The sequence below is a fragment of the Populus nigra genome, chromosome 4 (assembly GCF_951802175.1).
Source record: "Populus nigra chromosome 4, ddPopNigr1.1, whole genome shotgun sequence".
Taxonomy (NCBI): Eukaryota; Viridiplantae; Streptophyta; class Magnoliopsida; order Malpighiales; family Salicaceae; genus Populus; species Populus nigra.
Genome location: NC_084855.1, coordinates 23,503,339 through 23,523,735, shown reverse-complemented (window position 1 = coordinate 23,523,735; position 20,397 = coordinate 23,503,339). Strand labels below are relative to the sequence as shown.

At 31.6% G+C, this 20,397-nt stretch overlaps 2 protein-coding genes across 2 annotated transcripts; one reads left to right on the top strand and one right to left on the bottom strand.

Moving 5' to 3' along the window:
* The first annotated feature begins 417 nt into the window (after positions 1-417).
* LOC133692948 (purple acid phosphatase 15) lies at positions 418-4,546 on the top strand. The gene is made up of 7 exons (XM_062114133.1): positions 418-1,082; positions 1,201-1,401; positions 1,490-1,823; positions 1,909-2,126; positions 2,338-2,528; positions 3,163-3,447; positions 3,913-4,546. Exons 1-7 carry the CDS (start codon positions 788-790, stop codon positions 4,057-4,059), a joined length of 1,671 nt encoding a protein of 556 aa, XP_061970117.1. The 5' UTR covers positions 418-787; the 3' UTR covers positions 4,060-4,546.
* An 883-nt stretch (positions 4,547-5,429) lies between these two features.
* LOC133692950 (uncharacterized) lies at positions 5,430-7,222 on the bottom strand. The gene has a single exon (XM_062114134.1). It carries the CDS (start codon positions 6,951-6,953, stop codon positions 5,760-5,762), a length of 1,194 nt encoding a protein of 397 aa, XP_061970118.1. The 5' UTR covers positions 6,954-7,222; the 3' UTR covers positions 5,430-5,759.
* Between the last annotated feature and the right edge of the window lie 13,175 nt (positions 7,223-20,397).

Sequence of the window (20,397 nt, the reverse complement as noted above, 5' to 3'; positions counted from 1 at the left end):
CGTGGCACCCAAAAATCAGTGTAAGAGTCAAAAGACTTAGTGTGTTATTTTTTTATTCTTCTGTGATTGGTTACATAATATTGGAGAATAAGTTATTTGAATTTGAAATTTAAATTGAAGTAGCGAGTTAATATGGTATTTGACGGACTCGAGATTAGATTAATTTAAATTAAAAAAAATATTTTATAATATTATTTTGAAGTATTTTTAAAAATATATATATTTTGGATTAAATTTTGTAACTTATAATTCTAGTTTTGTATGTTCTAATATTTTTTAATATTTAAATAATATTTAAATCAAGTTTAAAACTATAATGGGGGTAATAATCCCAATTTTTCGAGGGTAGGTTTTGTTATGGAAGGGGATAGGATGGAATGGCGAGAATATTACGTAAAAGATGCTCTCGTGATAGCAAGGCTAGGCTAGAAACCTGGAATATAGATGACGTCACAACTGGCATGGCATCATTCAAGCTTCGAGACAGAAACTGTATGTAATGCTCATGCCCTGCCAAAAAGATTAATCATTCATTCACTCACAGTCTAGACAAGCCACACGCCCAGGACAGGCAACATGCCTTTCCTCTCCATAACGGCTTTCTAACTGTCTGAAAACAAAGAAAAAAAGACGATCACTCTCATCAACATCAGATTGTCTGAATCTTCCCTCCCTGCAACTTCACTTTTTCTAAGCTAACCTTTACTGATTGTTCTCTTTCTCTCCATCTCCATCTTAAGCTTTTAAACCTGGTTGCGATGGATCAGATTTCTGATGACTAGTGATCATGGGATTCTTTAATTTCGGTCTACAAGTGGTGGTGGTGGTGTTAATATCTTATTGTTCTTTTGTATCTTTTGTTGTTTATGGAAACAAGATCAGGAGTAATGTCATTCCGTCAACTTTGGATGGCCCATTTGAGCCCCGTACCGTCCCTTTTGACGTCAGTTTGCGTGGCAACGCCGTAGATTTGCCCGACGCCGATCCCCGAGTTCGCCGCCGGGTCAAAGGTTTCCAGCCCGAGCAAATTTCGTTGTCTCTCTCTGCCACTTATGACTCTGTTTGGATTTCATGGATCACGGGTAATTATGAATTATGAAATATTCCTGTCTGTCTTAATTTCTTTAATTTGTAATTCATACTATCATTTAGGAACCGGTGGACGCTGCGATCAGGTGTTTTTTTCCATGTTTTTTACAGGAGAGTTTCAAATGAGTAACCATAATAAGAACATAACACCATTAGACCCGAAAAGTGTTGCAAGCGTTGTTAGATATGGGACATTGAGGAATCCATTAAATCATGAAGCAAAGGGCTATTCCCTTGTTTACAGTCAGCTTTATCCTTTTGAAGGTCTTCAGAACTACACTTCTGGCATCATCCATCATGTTCGCCTCACAGGTAGATATATTATCTGCTATTCCATTGGCGAAACATGGTGTAAATTCTTGTTTAATTTCTTTGCTTCTTTTTTTGTTTTTGTTTACAGGGTTAAAACCTGACAAATTATACTATTATCGATGTGGAGATCCTTCAATAGGTGCATTGAGTGATGTTTATAGTTTCAAGACGATGCCAGTTTCGAGTCCAAAGACCTATCCGAAAAGAATAGCTGTCATGGGGGATCTTGGTCTTACATACAACACAAGTACCACAATCAGTCATGTTATTAGTAATAAACCTCAACTTGCTTTGTTGGTTGGGGATGTAACTTATGCAAACTTGTATCTTACAAATGGAACCGGCTGTGACTGCTATTCTTGCTCCTTTCCTAACTCCCCCATCCACGAGACTTACCAGCCTCGTTGGGATTACTGGGGAAGGTATGCATGTAGTTTGATTTCATTGTTATTGCAATCTGCTAGTGGGGATTGTATTGTTAATGTTTTAATTTGTAAATTTTTACAGGTTCATGCAGCCTTTAGTTTCTAAGGTTCCATTAATGGTGGTGGAAGGAAACCATGAAATAGAAAAACAATTTGGGAACCAAACATTTGTGGCTTACAGTTCTCGTTTTGCGTTCCCAGCTAAAGAAAGTGGATCTTCATCTACATTCTACTACTCCTTCAATGCAGGAGGCATACATTTTGTCATGCTTGGAGCATACATTGATTATCATAAATCATGTACGTATTGTGGATTTTCTTTTATACTCGATACCATGATGATTTAGTTATCTGGTGTTCTGCTTCTGCAACTCAAGTCATTGAGAAACACACTTGGAAAATGTTAAGTTTCGATTTGTACAAGTAATTGAACAAGCTGCAAGGTTTTGGTATCTTAGTTTAAAGTGTTCGTCTTGTTATTTTATCTGTATGGTTTGGTTTCTTCTTACAGCTGATCAGTACAGGTGGCTGGAGAGAGACTTGGCTAATGTTGATCGATTTGTTACACCATGGCTGGTAGCAGTATGGCATCCACCTTGGTATAGTTCTTACAACGCCCATTACAGAGAGGCAGAGTGTATGATGGCGGCCATGGAAGAATTGCTTTACTCATATGCTGTTGATATAGTCTTCAATGGACATGTAAGTGACGAGGGCTGCTTTTTTTCTGTTTTTCAAATGAATTATCCCCGAACTACAAAAGAAAATGAAGAATTCAACATATAAACTGGATCGATTTGACTCATTTGAAATGCTATGAGAAAATTCTTAAAAAGTTTCAGCTGGATAAATTGGAATCTGTGCATTTTTACTTTTGAGTCTTTTTCCTGTGCCTTCTATATATCTTGAACAATTTGCTTAATGTTGTTCTTGATTCCCTGCATAAGATTTCGAAACTAGTCTTGTATTTGATGTTGTTAAGGTCATTTACCTTTCTGAACTTCTATCAGCTTAGTTATTTTGATGTTGGGCTGCTTAAGTTTAGATTAATAATACAAATAAGTGAAGAAATTGATGTTGTTTACATCAGAATATTAAATGAATTTGAACTCGAATTTAAAGTCATTCATTATATGTGAAAACATGACTAATCTAGGTGATTCTCATGATTAATCTAGATGGGTTTTAAATTCAGAACTCAATCTTTTCAAATTATCCAACCATAATTACATTAAACTTTGTTATAAGTTATAACAGTTTTGAATTTGATATGTGTGTGGGGGTTCAAAAAGTCAAAAATATGTGTTAAATTTGTCTGCTCACTGATCATGACCAGGTTCATGCCTACGAGAGGTCAAATCGAGTTTATAATTACACATTAGATCCATGTGGTCCTGTGCATATTGTGGTTGGAGATGGAGGCAACCGAGAAAAGATGGCTGTTGGGCATGCTGATGAACCTGGTAACTGTCCAGATCCCGCAACCACTCCTGATCAACACATCGGTGGCTTTTGTGCCTTAAATTTTACAACTGGCCCGGCAGCCGGTCAGTTTTGCTGGGACAGACAGCCTGATTATAGCGCTTTCCGGGAAAGTAGTTTTGGCCACGGAATTCTAGAGGTACCCCTCTCTCTCCCTGTTTAACCATGTCTCTTTTAAGTATCAATTCATATGCTGCACGATTGTGAAGTCACTTGCCAGTTTCCATTTTCAAGCCCACCGAAGGGCGTGCCGTTAAAAATTCTTACATATAACAGAAGAATGTTAGTAGATGTGACTGCAGGCAAGTTTATTGATAAACTGAAAGCATAAAAAATGATGTTCCTCCAGGAAGTTTCATGTGGTTGATTCAAATCCCATAGTTTGTAGCTCTGATACCATCGAGAAGGATGAAAAACATGTGCAGAAAAAACATGCCCTGCCATGTTCTCCTTGTACCAATGACTTTCAAGACCATTTGATAGCCCTTATACAGGATACATATCGACCAAAGTGAATCTGAGAAACCCTACTGCCCAATCTCATTACCACATACGCGGTACTGCAATCTTTCACAAGGGTCTCAGACTTGAATGTTAATGGCAGGTGAAGAATCAGACCTGGGCTTTATGGACGTGGCACCGGAACCAGGACTCTCGCAGTACAGTTGGGGATCAAATTTACATAGTGAGGCAACCTGATAAATGCCCTGTCCGGTACAAACAAACTGAACGTTGGTTTGCATCCATTTGAACAGCTTTGGTTATAAATTGACTGCTTTCAAATGTTGGTGAAAGCATTGCAATTTCTTTACCTTCTGCAAACCCTCTGCGATATAGTGGGATGAACTAAGAAGAATAAATGACTTCCTAACAATTATTTCTGGAGAAATATGATACATGGGATAAGAAGCATCTTGTTGTTTTAGTGATTGCTCACACACAAACACTAAATATTTATACTAGAAAAGTCATTACTTGGGGTAAAATTGCTTGCCTGTTGTTGTCCTGTAACTTGTAAGTTCACATTGAAGAGGAAAGGCTTGCTGTGATAATTTATACTGGGTACCTATGTATATAACGCCTAAATTCTCATCATATTACATCGTCTAGCAGCACGAGGAGACCTGTATTGTTCTCCCACAACCCTGTTTTTATGGTTTAGGCTGCTCCCATTTCGCTCACCTGCCTATGTCATGAACATAAAATTTTAATGTAGTTAAATTCTTGGAATGGTTCTATTTCGTATTTTCTTCAAGTCATTATCTAATGCATGATCAATGGTATTTATCATATCTTATGATCTTTTGCTTATGTTTCTTTGCCGTTGCGTCTTGTTTCATTTGATTGGAATAAACCAATAGTCACACGTCTTTGAATGAGCACATAGACAGACTTTGGACAAACTCCTGTTCTTCTGGTGCACTAGATTCACTTAAACAAAGGATGGCCATGGCACTGCGCTGCAATGAAACAAGCCAAAGCTGTCCACAACTCAAGTGGATTTATCTGTGGGTTGTTTGGTGATCTGAAGTTTATACCTATGTTTTATCTTCAACACATTCCAGAAATCTAGTTGTAAGATTCCATGAACAAATACATAAAATAAGTGACTGTTCCACATTGCTATTTTTTCCCAAGTGTGTTTGGCTTGATGGCAAAGAAGATGAAAAGAAAATGGCCAGGCAAGGAGACTCCATTCAGCTTGAAATAAATGATTGGGGCAACAACCATTACATTTGTCTTCCTTACGATGGAATTAACTAATGAATTAAAGGCTTGAAGTCACATATGCAGCATCTGCCCGGCTTGAATTAAGACTCTTGATGGAAGCTCTCATTGATGGAAATCGAGTTGTAATCGTATGATAGGGCTAGTAATTCTTGCTAGTGACTGAGCTCTTTCTACAGAGGTACCATCTCATCTCATTTTACAAAAACTAAACCAACACCCAGCATCAGAAGTTTACAAGTAGTAATCTAAACATTTGGATGGCATCAATTTGAAGCTTTATGAGATGCGGCACTTGCTTGTCTGCGGTGGTTGCGTTCTGGGAAATGTTATGGATGCTCGAACTCTTCAATTACATGAAAAATTAAAAGAAATTTAAAAAACAAAAGAAAGGAGAAGGACAATGACTCTTTAATTACTTGAATGTGATGATTAACAAAGCTCAATCCTGTTATGCGTGTCTATGGTTAAACAGAGATTACACTAACAAGTACCATTTACACAAAAATTCAGCATAAACCTGTGACTGTATTTCTCTATCTTTCTTTTATTTTCTGCAAAATATAAAAACACTTAAATGGGCAAAATGCCAAAGCTGGCAGCAACTCGTTTTCCAATCTTCTGTTGAACCCCGAGAGAGCACCAATCATATAGTATTTCACTTCCCATTTCAAACTCAACAAGATAAGTGCAGAGATGTTTACATGAATGTGTCTTCAGTCCTCAAAATATATCAAGAATTTCCAAGATGAAACCGTTGCATAGAGGGCAATTACCCCTTTGAACCCAAAGCTCTCTTGAACACAGCCTGCAAAATGTATGCCCACAAGGAATAAAGGCTGCACCTTTATGCCTAACCATGCACACGCAGCAAGTATACTCTATACCAGCAACACCGTCACCCTCTTCACCGCCGTCCTCCTCCTCCTCATCTTCATCATCATCACCATCACATGCCTCAAGATCCCCCATTGTATATCTAGACCCCTCAAACCCCATCTGCCTATCTGTCTCCTCTAACAAATCCATCAATGACATCCTCACCGGCTCCTGCGTCTCCGTACTCCCGGGCATGGGCATCGCCCCTTCCTCGGCCTCATGTTCGGCTGCTGCCGTAGCTGCAGCTTCCTCCTGTGCAGCTGCTTCTGCAGCCTCCTGTGCTGCCACTGCCTCCCTCGCCGACAACAGTCTCTCCTCTGCCAATGCAGTACCCAGGCGTGTCGTGCCCTCACGTGCCGACGGATCTAAATCATTCTCATCCGACTGGGTTGAATCGACAACCGGGAACCGAGTCGAATTGTGCCGCGAGATTTGCGGTCTAAAACCCCGAGAAGGCGGGCCATCTTCCACCGCGTGAATGGTCACATCCGGGTCACCAGAGTGAGTTGACTCAGACTGAACCTGCAGCATAGCTGAACCAAACCGAGTTGAGCTCCGGCGAGTCATTTGCGGCCTCGAGCTCTGACCCATCCCCGAGTTATCATCCGATTCCTCCAACTCAGGCGATATAACAGACGAGACGGTGGTGAAACGCACCGAATTACGGCGTGTCATCAAAGACCTGGAGGAAGCGTTATTAATGTTAGAATTGCGAAACCTGTTTTCGACGGGGATGGGGATATCCGAAGCAGGGGTATGAACAGAAGATGTCCAAGCAGAACCGGCACGCTTCAAACGGAGCTTGTCTCTGAAAGCTTTCCAGCTCTTTTTGTCTTTGTGTCCAAATAACGACCCGCTCTCTTCATCTCGGATTATATCCAGTAGTGTCCGATTTGCCTGACCCGGCTGTTTTTCCATGCTTAATATTGTCTCAAGGGTCCTTCTATCTCTACTATTTTCAAGTGCATCCAACAGCGTTATTCTCTTGCGACTGCCGTCATCGCCGCCGCCGCCGCCATTGCTGTATCTACCCTCCATCAAAAATCAGTGACAAATTTTAAAGATACTAGAAATGTCAAACAAGAACAGCTCCTGAGACAATTAAATCAAGAAAAATACCCCACTCCGTGTATGTGCAGGAGCAGTGTTTGACTGAATTAAAAAAAAAATAGTATAAATTATAGTGTAGTTCCTGGAAAGAAGAATTCAAGGATTAGAAACATCTTTTGTTTTGGTTTCTGTGCACGATTTATCGGGAATGATAGAATAAAGAAGTGTTGCAGAGGGTGATTGAGACCGCGACACATAATAATTTTTAAAATAGCTTTTAAGATTAAAAAAAATAGATATTTTTATTTATTTCTTATATTAATATATTAAAATTATAAAAAAAAAATACTAAAAATATTATTTTGAATCATATTTGTTTTTACAGTGGTAAAATATTTTTATAAAAATAAAAATTATAGTTTTAGATTGTTTTGATATTTTAATATTAAAAATAAATTTTAAAAAATAAAAAAATATATTATTTTCATATAAAAATTAATTTAAAAAATAACTACTACTATTATACTAAATACATTTTTAATATTTTTTTAAATAAAATATATTTTTAAAAAATATCCACACATAAAATTAGAAACTGTGTCGAACACCGGTTATAAAAAAACCTATAATATGCAAAGACTCTATTAACATTATATATCACATGTGAAAAACATGTATTTTATGTTTTTCTTGTGGTGTGGTGTACCGTGTATCAAGTAAACAAAAGGGTTCTAAATCTAGCCCAACTCGCTTGGTTATGTTTTATTTTAATTTTTTAACTTAGGTGAATTTTAATTGAGTTGGTTATATCACAGGTTAATTTATTATGATGAATCAGTTTTCAGTCAATTTAATTTAAAATCCAACTTAAATTAACAAAAAAATAATCAGATTAACTTGCTAGCCGGAATCGTATTTAATATGGATAGAAAATCAAAATGAAAAAATACAAGCTTTAAACTTATAAGAATTTACATGGTACTAAAATTATAATTATTAATATTTATAGAAATTTTATAATATTTAAGCTGTCGTGTCAATCATTATTGTTAAAATTACGAGTTCACGCTTAAAATCTTATGATTTTACTAGTCAATATGTATCTAACGTGCTGAATCGAATTAAAAATTTAAAACTAGTAAAATTAAACTTAACTCGTGTAAAATTAGTAAAATCGGTAAACTCGAAATGGATGAATTAAATAAAAAGATATTAGAAAAAAAAATTCTTAGCACTCAGAATGTGAATTTCTTTCTTCCTAATAATCTCTCTTAAAAGGATAAATAATTTTATGCCGTAAATACTGATAGTTCGAGCTTAAACATCATAAATTCTTTTAGCAAGACTGGGATTTATTACTATCAAGAAGGAAACTGGAACAGCATTGGATACCTTACATACGTTGGGTTATGGCCGTAGATCTCTGATATACGAAGCAGAAGAAGCAGTTTGCTGCGAAAAAGAAAGTTTCAATGATTCCAGCATTCAAGACAAAAAATATATCTCTCATAAAAATAAAAATTAAGGAAACAGATAAGATCACACACAGCACCGCAGAAAAGTCTAAAACAATGGCCCTTCTCTCTTTTCTTCTTTTCTTTCTCTGTCTGTTGTCATGTGAGATTTCACTTTCTTTATTTTATTTAATTTTTAAATCATTTTTCTGTCGCTTTTTCTCTCTTTTTAATTTTAATTTGTGTGAAAATGTTTGAAAGAGAGAAAAGGAGAGACGGTGGGGGTGGTGGAGGGAGGAGAAGGAGAGTTGGGAAGAGAAGAAGGCGAGTCTCGTGGTGGAGAGGATACATAGGATCCTGTGGTGGGATCCCTTTGTTTGGGGGGAGATTTTGTGGCTGGCTTGGAGTGTGTGGTCACTTTACTGTTTTACCCTTTCTGATTTTCCTCTCTTCTGTCGTTTTTTACCGAATTCTCGTCCCGTTTAGCTTGTCGTGTTCATTGGCATGGCTGAGAGAACGGGAGATGCGGCCCCGCGGTGCAACCATTTTGTTTTTAAATTTTTAAATTTATTTTTTTATATTTTTAGATTATTTTTTATAAAAAATAATTTTTAAAAAATAAAAAATATATATTATTTTAATATATTTTCGAGTAAAAATCACTTTAAAAAACAACTATTATTAGACTTCCAAACACCTACAAATAAAAACAATGTTATTTTTTAAAGTATTTTTTATTTAAAAAAATATTAAAATAATATTTTTTATTTAAAAAAATAAAAAATATCAATTTAATATTTAAAAAAACATAATTATATTTCAATAACAAACGTGCATGGTTGTGGCTTTAAATAAAAAGCATTTGATTGAATCGGTTGTGGAAAAAAAAATTGTAAATAATATATGATAAGAAAATAGAAAAGTTTCAAAATGTTATTATAATTAAAAATTAAAAATTATATGAAGACAAATTTAGCTGGAAGCAGTATTGACTTCGATATATATGTATTTAACGAAAGATGCTGTCATTATCATATGGATGAAAATACAATTAGCCAATTAGGATTCCTTATTGACACGTCACTTGCATCGCCACGTAATTTGTTATACATCACGACCCTACTTCTTTTAATTTAGATTTTTATTTTCTCTTTCCTTGTAATTATAGATGTGTGGAATTTGGGTCTAGTATGAAGTTGTTTCCAAATATATTTTATAAAAAAAATTAAAAAATGAATTTTTATTTAAAATTATCTTTTTATAATTTAAAATTATTTTGATATATTATATCAAAAGTTATTTTTAAAATTAAAAAAATATTTTTTTAATTAAAAAATATTTAAAAAAATTGTTAAACTCCTGCTTTATAAACAAGCCACATTAAAACAATTGCAAGTATCTTTCTTAGTTGACCTCGCAATTTCAATATTGTATGGGTGATTATGTTCATACTTGTAAGATTCTATTGCTCCTAGTTTGACTTGATTTTCAAAATAAAGTTAACATGGAGTATACCTAAATCGACTTAAGAGATAATTAAAATCTTTTCTTTCCTTTTTTTTTTGACAAAATAATATTTTTTTTAAAAAATAAATCATTTAAAGTAACCCGTTTAATTTATAAATCAAATTTTAAACCGGGTTATAAATCTACTCGGGCTGAATAACTTGGGTTTTTGTCGCAAGAACTTCGTACATCATGTCAAAGGCAAGATAATGAGTTAGCTCCACTTGGAAAGTTTTAAGATTATTAAGGTTTGCGATATGCATTGATTGCAAGGTTTAAAGTAGTCTCCACCCATAATCACGAGCCTCCAATCATTAATGGGGCTTTTACCTCGCTAATTAAATTAGATAAGATCATATAATATTCAGGATCCAATGCATTTTTGGACTTTATCATTCATCATGGAAAAGACATGTTTATTTATTTGTGATGTTTGTACTTTTTTTTTTTAATCGGATTTATACTGTTCTACATGACCTCTTAACCGATTGATTAATTTTAATCTATTGATTCTAAATGTATATTTGGTATTATGAAACAATGTATTTTTTTACTTGAAGATACATCAAAATAATTTTTTTTATTTTTAATATTAACCTATCAAAATAAAAAAAACAATTGATTTATTTTTTTCAAAATAAATATTTTTAAAAAGTAATTAAAATAAGCTAGCATAATTAATACATGATTTTGATTAAATTTGTTCGCGTGCATTTAATCTTCTCAAGGTTAGTGAGAGAATTCATCGGTGTGTGTTTGTGTGATTTACAGTGAAGGTCAGTCTCAATTAGTGTTTGGTATAGGGATTTTTCAATGTTTTTAATTAAGGTTTATGATGAGGTAATTTTTTTATTAAGATTTTTATAAATAAAATGGATATAGTAAACATACCAGACTTAAAGTACTTAGATTTGGTAGAAAATCAAGCACAAAATAACATAAGTCTAGCGAACATACTAGGCTTTAGATTATGTGTTTGGCGAATTTGCCCGACTCAAAACACTTGGACATTACCAAGTTCTGAGGCTATATACTTGATTCTAAACAATCTTCTACAATATAAGTATTAAAAACATGATAAATCATTATGTTTCTCAATCTAGAATAATAATTTATATTAAGGTAATGATTTCCCTATATTTGTAGGTGTTGTTTACAATGTCTTTTAAAAGACCTATTATATTTTTTTATCTCATTAATAACATGTAAGAAATATTTGTTATATTGATGACACTGAAAGCAAAGAACTTTCCAGTTTTTTTTCCTCTAAAAATGACAAGATTCAGGGGGAACAAATACTCTTTGAACCATCCAGGTAAAGAGTTTATAACTTTTTATCTCTTGAGATAAATATACATGGATTTCAGAGCATTAACCAATTTAAAATTTAAGAACAAATATCTTTATTCATTGAAATTAAAACTCTTTTAAATTATTTATTGCCTTAACTTATTTAATACATTTCTCATAAATACATTGATTTTAGCATCTAAAGATCGTTAAGCCCCTGTGATTTGGAATTGTTTTTGCAATTATTCAAACTTCTACTATAGATTTAGAGTTTCTTAGATTAAAAAAAAAATTCAAGCACTTGAATATATTAATTAACCACCATCCTAAACATTAAATAACATTTTAGTTATATATCTTAAATTTTGAGATATTATCAATTTTTATTGAGAATTTATTAAGAATAATTTTAGTATTTTCGTGTGTTAGGTAGAAAGGGGTTTTTTTAAGAGTTATAAGAGCAGGGTTTCCTTTCTTTATTTAAAGGGTTTTAATTATTTAATTTCATCTTAAAAAAATTATGAACGGATGAATGACATTAATGGACAAAGAAATTTCTCTAGACCAAAACCTAATTGTGAGCGTTTGTGTTTATACGTTACAACTTGATCTAAGAAAATATGAAAAGTAATTTTTTAAATATTCTATATAGTTTTAATATGTTAATGTTAAAAATAAAAAAATATTTTAATATATTTTAAATTAAAAAGCACCTCACACAATAACACTAAACACACACTTGCAAGTTTGGTCAAATTAAAATTAAAATTAAAATTCATATAGTAAAGGCACAACCAATACAAAAAATACAAAAATAAACATGATCTAAGTTAATTGGCTGAACCTTTTCGGAACAGCGATTAGGACAACAAACGGAGAAAGCTCTGAATAGTTGGTTGGTTTCTATATTTGTCCTTTCCCCTTTAAATTATGACCCATGTTATTACTACGACATTGGTGGTTGGGCAGTTGAGCTTCCGGTGGTGGCCGGGCGGCCGAAGCAGTTGTGCATGACGGGAATTTGGAGCTTCGAATTTAAAAGTATGTCATAACAAAAACACTGGTTCGCCGGCCTGGCTGTCCCGAAACTTTTTGTCGGTTCAAGTGTAGAAAAACACAGGAACCTCATTATTGGTACGCGTAGCTGGCATAGATTGACAAAGCATAATAAAAATATTGGCTTTATCCATAAAGTCCAGCATTGATGATCTCTCACATGTAGGGCCAGTGTCGTTTAAATGACTCCATGGACCACCTTTTTTCTTTTTCTTTTTTTTTCTCATGTTAGGATAGCTATCAGCATGGCCAGACGGACCGCCATAATTCTTCAAGATAATCCTTCTTTGCATGACATGCAACAAAGCATCATCAACTGACTGAATTTTTTATATGAAAACAATAATATTATGATTGCTAAAAATTAATATAAAAAATTATTATTAGAAACTTGTTTAAGAGTTCACATTTATAATTTTTTTATATAATGTTAAAATCTTAATAAATAAATATTTATGAGTTTGAATTGTATTACTTTATTCTTCTAATTAATTAAAAAAAAAGGTATAAAGCAGCAAAAGATCCATGGAAGTTCAAATCCTACCCCCTCGTTTTTCTAATTAATTATTGTTTAAAAATAACACAAAGATAACAGCCCATTTATGCAAGTTTGAGTCCCACCACTCTATTCTTTTAAATCATTAATTGTTTTTTGAAAAATCAGCATAAGACAGTGGTAGTGTCACTGTACCCGTAAGTAATTTATGAGAAAGTGACTCTCGAAAGGCATGTTTTTTATTTACTTAACAATATGGGATTTTTAAGAAAATATTATTCATGTGTTTGTTGTCTCCTTAAGAATTTTAATGATATTGAAAGTATATCATCACCTTATCATTTATTATTGTCATATAATAAATATTTATTAATTTTAGTTAATTGCACTAATATTTTTTTTAAAAAAATGTTTATTGCTAGTCTAGAAAACAAGACTATCCTGGCATGTTTTGGGTGTATTTGAGATTATGGTAGTGGTGATAGTTTAAAGTGTTTTTCATTTAGAAATATATCAAAATAAATTTTTTTAATTTTTTTAAAATTATTTTTAACATCAGCATATTACAATAATTTAAAAACATAAAAAATAAATTTTTTAAATAAAATAAATAAAAATTAATTTTTTTTAAAAAAACATGATTTACATCGCTAGGTTTTTTTCTCTGGCAAATCAGACCAAATTATCATCCTAGGCCCAGTGGCCCAATGCTCCATTAATATGTCTGGTTTGCCCTCATCTGTATGATGGTGGTTATTAGGCTAGACTGGGAATCATGAATATAACAAAATTGTAGCTGCTATCTTCTTTTCCAACTACAATTGTAGACACTAGGGATGATTTTGTGTTTTGGTAAACGGATTTTTTAAAGTGTTTTTAATTGAAAATATATTAAAATATAATTATTATATTTTTTAATTTTTAATATTAATATATCAAAATTATTTAAAATAATATTGATTTAATTTTTTTTTGTATAAGAAGAAAAAAACAAACATGGCTGACTTAAAAAATACTAAAGGTACAGTTTAGTCCTTCTAAAATGACCAATATCTTTAAATCATAGTTATTAAACTTAAAACACACTAAAGAATGAGATAAAAGTTGTTTTTTAAGATATTTTTTATAAATATATTAAAATATTTTTTTATTTTTAACATTAGTATATTAAAATAATTAAATAATATTAATTTAAAGTTAATTTTTTTTTTTAAAATACGATAATGTCAAACATTATCTTAACTTTGTTTGATAAATTGATAGTAAAAATTCAGGATATAAAACTTGATTTAAGATAGATTTTTAGTTAAATTGAATAAAATATTAATTTGAATAAATTCAATTTACATTACCAGGACTTTAACAACTTGGTTGAGCCATTTAATAAAAATACTTAATTTAACAATCCACATGTTGATTCATAATACAGTGACTTCGATTATTTTTCAATTCCGTCCTCGGTTCGGAACTGGCATTGATTGTAAGGCTTGCTTCCAGCTGTGAAAGCATGACCATGCCATCAATGTAGATCCAGCAGTACGCAATAATTTAATTGCTACCGTACAGCTACGATAAAAACAATTGAAAAAAATTATAATTATACTATTTTTATAATAAAATATCATTTTTTTTTAGTATATATACCAGTTATTTTTGGATAATATTTTTAACAAAATAATAAATATACAAGCTTCTCAAATGTATTTTTTTTTAAATTGTAACCACCAATATAAGTTGTTTTTGTAGTTTCAAGAAAAAGATCATAATTAAAAATCATAATCTATTAAAATTGATTTGTATCCAAAACATAGTTATGAAATTTAACTCGGTCTAATAAGTTAATCTGAGTGACTTGAGGTCTTGGTCGAGTTTTAAATAAGCAAAATATAGACTTGTAAGTGGCTCGGTCAAATTAGAATGAGACCTATTTTTTAACATTTTTTTAATAAAATTAAAAAATATAAAATTAATTTATGAATACTTAACATCGCAATTTTTTTTTATAATCTATATTCATATAGATTGTTTTTAAAATTTTTTTAATATGAGATAATTATATATAGCTTATATCTACATATATTATTTTTTAATTTATCAATTTGATATAATTATATTGGCTACATCCACATAAATTGTTTATTAAATTTTTTATGTGGAATAAATATACTACACTTCACATGTATTGTTTTAAAATTTTTTCAGATAAAATATTAAAAATCTTTTTTTTTTATATATATATATATATTTTATTTTTTTTCCGAGTTGACATAAATTAATTTAGACCCACCTTCTTAACCGATTAAGCTCCTAAATCAATTTTAATAACTATGGTGAAAGTCACTCCAAACATACAATATAATAGGTTATAGCTACTCTTAAACAATTTAAAATTTAAAATTAGTCAAACTTAAGTTTTGCCCTCTATATAAATTTTCCTAATCACAACCCTCTACAGAAAATTTCTGGCTCCGGGCCTATGTCCAAGTAAATTCCCACCGATGGATTTAAAATGGGAGCAGCAACAAGAAACGAAGCTTCAGGAGGAGCAAAAGGCCTTAAAAGGAAGTGGGAAGTTCTTTATTTAAGCACACTCTGTCATCATCAAAGCCAAAGCCAAGGCCGAAAACAGGGAAACACAATTGACCAGCGAAGCACAATTCTCTAACCTATTTGGGCCACCCCTTCAATTCCATTTGGCTTCTTTCCGTTCATCTAATTTTATGTGTGTGGCATTGTCCATTGCAACCTCATCTGCTGGTTAATAATATAGTTATTAGACCTGATTAGGTGAATTGATACGAAGAAGAGTTGGAGTTGTTGGATTATCCCTACTTATAAAGCATAAATTGACCTAGCTGGTCGATTTAGAACTCGGCTGACATGGGATTGAAACAGTCCGAGTTGCGCAAAAAAAAACAAGTTAAGGTATTGAGCCAACTTGATCTAGTTAAGAACCTAGGTCGACCTGAAATAAAATCCTATCTTTAATTTTTTTTAAAAAAAAATTGATCAAAATAATATCATTTTTATCTTTGAATAAAAAATATAGTAAACATAAATTAATCCTTCTGCCCTGAGATCTGATCTATTTACGGGTTATTGAATTAATTTAGGTCAATAATTTATATTATAATGGCAGTGTTTTTTAACCAAGTTACTAAAAACTTGACTGGGCCAAAAAAGTTTAGTTAAGTCAATGTCTTCTCTAATTGAACTAGAAACTTAAGATTGATTTAGTTTTTAAATCTTAGATTTTTTAAATCAATTTACTGAATTAAACTGAGTTTAATAAATACGAGGTATTTGACCCACAATCTGATAATTTTTTAGCAAAAGAAAAATGAACATGTAGGCCTTTTCAATCTTTTTTTTCAAAATAATATCCTAATGACAAATAAAAAAGCATGCACATGCATTTAATTAAAAAAATCAAGAACCATATGGGTAATAAATGAAAAAAAAAATGTTAAAGCATCTATTCGGCTCGATTCGTTGCGGATCAAATAATTTTTTTCTAAAGCAAAAAAATAAATGTGTAGGTATTATTAAGGTGTTTCTTGAAGTCGAGTATAAAATATAATTATAAATCAAAAGATCGATGCTTATATATAATAAAATAGAATGAAGATTATATGTGTTAATAAAAACATTTAAGATCTAAAATGAACTTTTAACATAGTAGAAAAATAACATAATGTTACAATTATTACAATAAAACACCATTTACTTTTAGTTTTGTACTAGATCATTGGTATGCGATGCACTACGGGTTGGATAAAAAAAAACTTTAGTGTGAAATAATGTATGAGCATTATTAATATTTTTTCTAGTATTTTTTTTAAACTGTGTGAGGATTGACCCGATGTGATTCGGTTGTCTTGGAGAGTCCAAAGATAATTTGAATGACAATAAAAATATGGTTTGACTCAAAATAAATATTCAAGTACAATTTTTTTTTTATCAATACTAGGATGACAATATATTAGATTGATTTGGGTCTACTTACCAATTCACATGCCGAGTCATAAGACCATAATAAGTCCATAAAAGGTAACCAAAACAAATTACGAAGCTCATTTTCTAATAAAAACGATGTTGAATGATGAAATTGAAAAAAAATTCAATTAAAATGAAAAAAAATAACCCAAGTCAACCCGAGTTAACCTGTTAAACCTACGATCTGAGTTATGAGATTAGGATAACTGAATAGAAAACAAATTGAAATAAATTTTAAAGCTGAATTATCAATTAATCTAGTGTTGCAATATTAAATGGAAAAAGAAATCAATTAGAAAAAAGACATAAAAAATGATTTGAATAAACTTGGGTTAACCCATTAAACTCGTGACCCGAGTCATGAGATGAAAATAACCTTGTAAAAAATAAACCAAAACAAATCACAAAGCCCAATTCTCAATTAACTCAATGTTGAAAGTTGAAATTGAGAAAAAAAATAAAGTCAATTAGAAATAGGAGAAAACTCAAGTCAACCGATTTAATTCATAAAAATTGTGATTTATGTTATAAAACTGTGATAACTTCATAAAAATAATTTGAAATACAAATTATGAAGCTTTATCCCCAAAATTTATAATGTTGAGGGATATAATTGAAACCGAGAAATCAATTAATGAAGGACACAGCATATGACTCGGGTTTTGACTCGAGTCAATTTGGGTTGACTCGTCAAATCTATGACCCGAGTTATGAGACAAGAATAATCTCATAAAAAGAAAACTAAAACAAATCACTAAGTCTAATTCTCAATCAACTCAATGTTGAAGGATGAAATTGAGAAGAAAAAAAGTTAATTAAGAAAAGGGGGTGAAATCGAGGCAATCAAGTTAATTTATCAAACCCATGGTCCAAGTCATTGATTAGAATAACCTTATAAAAATAAAATTAAAAAAATTAAGAAGCTCAATCCCAATAAAACCTTACCATTGAAAGATGGAATTAAAACTAAAAAATTGATTAAAAAAAGAACAAAAAAGGCTCAAGTTAGCCTGTGTTAACATGCTAAACCCATAATTTGAGTCATGAGACATAGATAATCTTAAAAACAAATCCAAAAAAAATAATATTAAAGCCTAATTCCTAACTAACCCAATGTTGAAGAATGAAATTGAGAAAAAAAATCAATTAAGAAAATAAAAAAAAACTCAAGTCAACGAAGTTAACCCGTTAAACCCACCGTCCGAGTCATTAGACTGAGATAATCTCATAAAAAATAAACTTAAAAAATTATGAAGTTCAATCTCCAATAAATCTAATATTGAAGGATAAAATTAAAATTTAAAAATGAATTGAAAAAATGATTCAAAAAACAAATCAAGTAAACATAAATTAAACCATCAAATTCGTAACTTGAGTCATGATACATGGATGAACTCATATAAAATAAACCAAAATGAATCACAAAATCTAATTCTTAATCAACCAATGTTGAATGATGAAATAAAATAAAATAATTAAAAAAATAAGAAAAAAATTAAAGTCAACTTGTTAAACCTACGATCTAGATCATGAAACTGAGATAACTTTATAAAAATAGATTAAAAATAATTATATATTTTAATTTTTAATAAATTTAATATTAAAAATGAAATTAAAATTAAAAAAATACTATTTTAATGTTTTGTTGGTTATTTGTTTTTAATAACCATAGCTTCAAATTAGTCAATAGGCTATCCTTGTCCAAATTATTGCTAACCACGACAAAAACACATGTTGACTTTGATGGTAGTGTTTAAAATTATAATTGTGGTTGTATTTTTAGAGTATTTTTTATATAAATAATATTTATTAAAAATTTTATTTTTAATATTAACAAATTAAAATCAAAATAATTTAAAATTATATATAAAAAATAATTAAAAAAAAAAATTTAAATGTTTTAAAAATCATTGTTAAACATTTTAGCACTGTCATCGCCCTCCACATGCTTCAGCCGTCAACACCGAGCTTCATTCCCTGCATTCTTGGTTTACATACTGTACCCTCACAAGTCACCACAACGGACTCTTTAGCAGACTTCAGTCAATGGTTGTTAAATATTTTTATTTTTTATAAAAACATATTTATATAGATTTTTTCAATGTATTTTGATAGTTCAAAAAATATAACAAATTAAAAAAATATTTGCATGACAACCATAGTTATCAAATATGACTTAGGGGTTGACCCAGCCAAGGGATCGGATTTTGGGTCACACGAGTTAACTCGGATCAAACTATGAAAATTGAAAAAAAAAATTGAGGTTTTAATATTTTATATGAAAAAATTAAGAAATAATCAATGTGGATAGAGGTTATAAATGTTTTAAACAATTAAGTTTAAAAGATTACCTCAAAATACCTTTTATCGCACATTAAAAAGATACTATTTTATTCTTCTAAGTTTAAGTATTCAAATAAAAATATTTTTTATCCCATATTGAAAAAAAATAACTTTTTCTTATGAACATAGAGTATATATACTAAAGGATTTCAAATTTCATATTGAAAAAAATAAAATATTCTTCTAGTATTTATATAATGAACTTTGAAATGAGTTTAGTAATCAACTGAAAAATATAAAAACAAAGAGGTTTCAAGAAAAATATAAAAAAAAAGAACTTTACCAGGTTTTTTCCGGGTCGCCTGAGTTCCGAATTGACCTCGCGGGTGGGCCTTACTAGGTCATAGTGGAAGCAGGGCCCAACTTTAGTGGGTTATGCTCGTAGCTCTGGGTCCACCGCTGCTAAGTCTTGCTGACAACAATACCCAGCATAAATGGATCATGTTCACTACTTTGAGCCTACAAATGCTGGGTCCTAGTGGAGACAAGACCCAACTTTAATGGGTCCTGTTTCAACTGGGTCCACCGTTACTGGGCACCCAGACCCATTATCATTGGGTCCTGGTAGAGGGACCTAGCAGCTAGGTATCCATCTGCGCCTAGCATTATTGGGTTATGCTTGATAAAAGAACCGAACAGCTGGGTATCTATCTGGGCCTAGCGTTGCTGGGCAACATGGCTTAGCATCATTGAGTCGTGCTTAACAGAAGGACTTAACATCATTGAGTCATGCTAGGCAGAACGACCCAAAAGTTGGGTACCCATTTAGGCTTACCGCTGTTGGGTCCTGGTGCACCTAGACCCACTATCATTGGGTCTGGCGGCAGTGTTAGAACCAATAAACTTGGGTCTTTATAGAATGACCCAACAACTAGGTATTCATCTGGGACCAGCGCTGCTGGGCAGCAGGGCCTAACATTATTGGGTCATGCTTGGCAAAAGGACCCAATAGGTGGGTATCCATCTGGGCCCAACATTACTGGGCAACATGGACCACCATCATTAGGTTATGCTTGACATAATGACCCAGTAGCTGGGTACCCATATAGGCTCGTGTAATTAGGTCATGTTTGTCAGAAGAACCCAATAACGTTGGGTCCTGCAAGACAGCATGGCCTAGCGTCATTGGGTCATGTTTGGCAAAACGACCAGCAACGTCGATCCAAAATAATATTGTATTATAGTATTTATAAATTTTTTTAATGGATTTTATTGTTAAAAAATTCTCTTTTATAATTCAAATATATAAAGTATATTATGTGAATAAAAAATTTATTTAAAGCTCTATCAA

What these genes read in the sequence shown, in the direction of transcription:
- LOC133692950 (XM_062114134.1), bottom strand. Translation starts at nt 6,953, where the DNA reads ATGGAGGGTAGATACAGCAATGGCGGCGGCGGCGGCGATGACGGCAGT.
- LOC133692948 (XM_062114133.1), top strand. Translation starts at nt 788, where the DNA reads ATGGGATTCTTTAATTTCGGTCTACAAGTGGTGGTGGTGGTGTTAATA. An exon ending in CATTGATTATCATAAATCAT is followed by an intron (nt 2,127 to 2,337) that starts GTACGTATTGTG and finishes TTCTTCTTACAG; the next exon opens with CTGATCAGTACAGGTGGCTG. An exon ending in TTGGCCACGGAATTCTAGAG is followed by an intron (nt 3,448 to 3,912) that starts GTACCCCTCTCT and finishes TGTTAATGGCAG; the next exon opens with GTGAAGAATCAGACCTGGGC.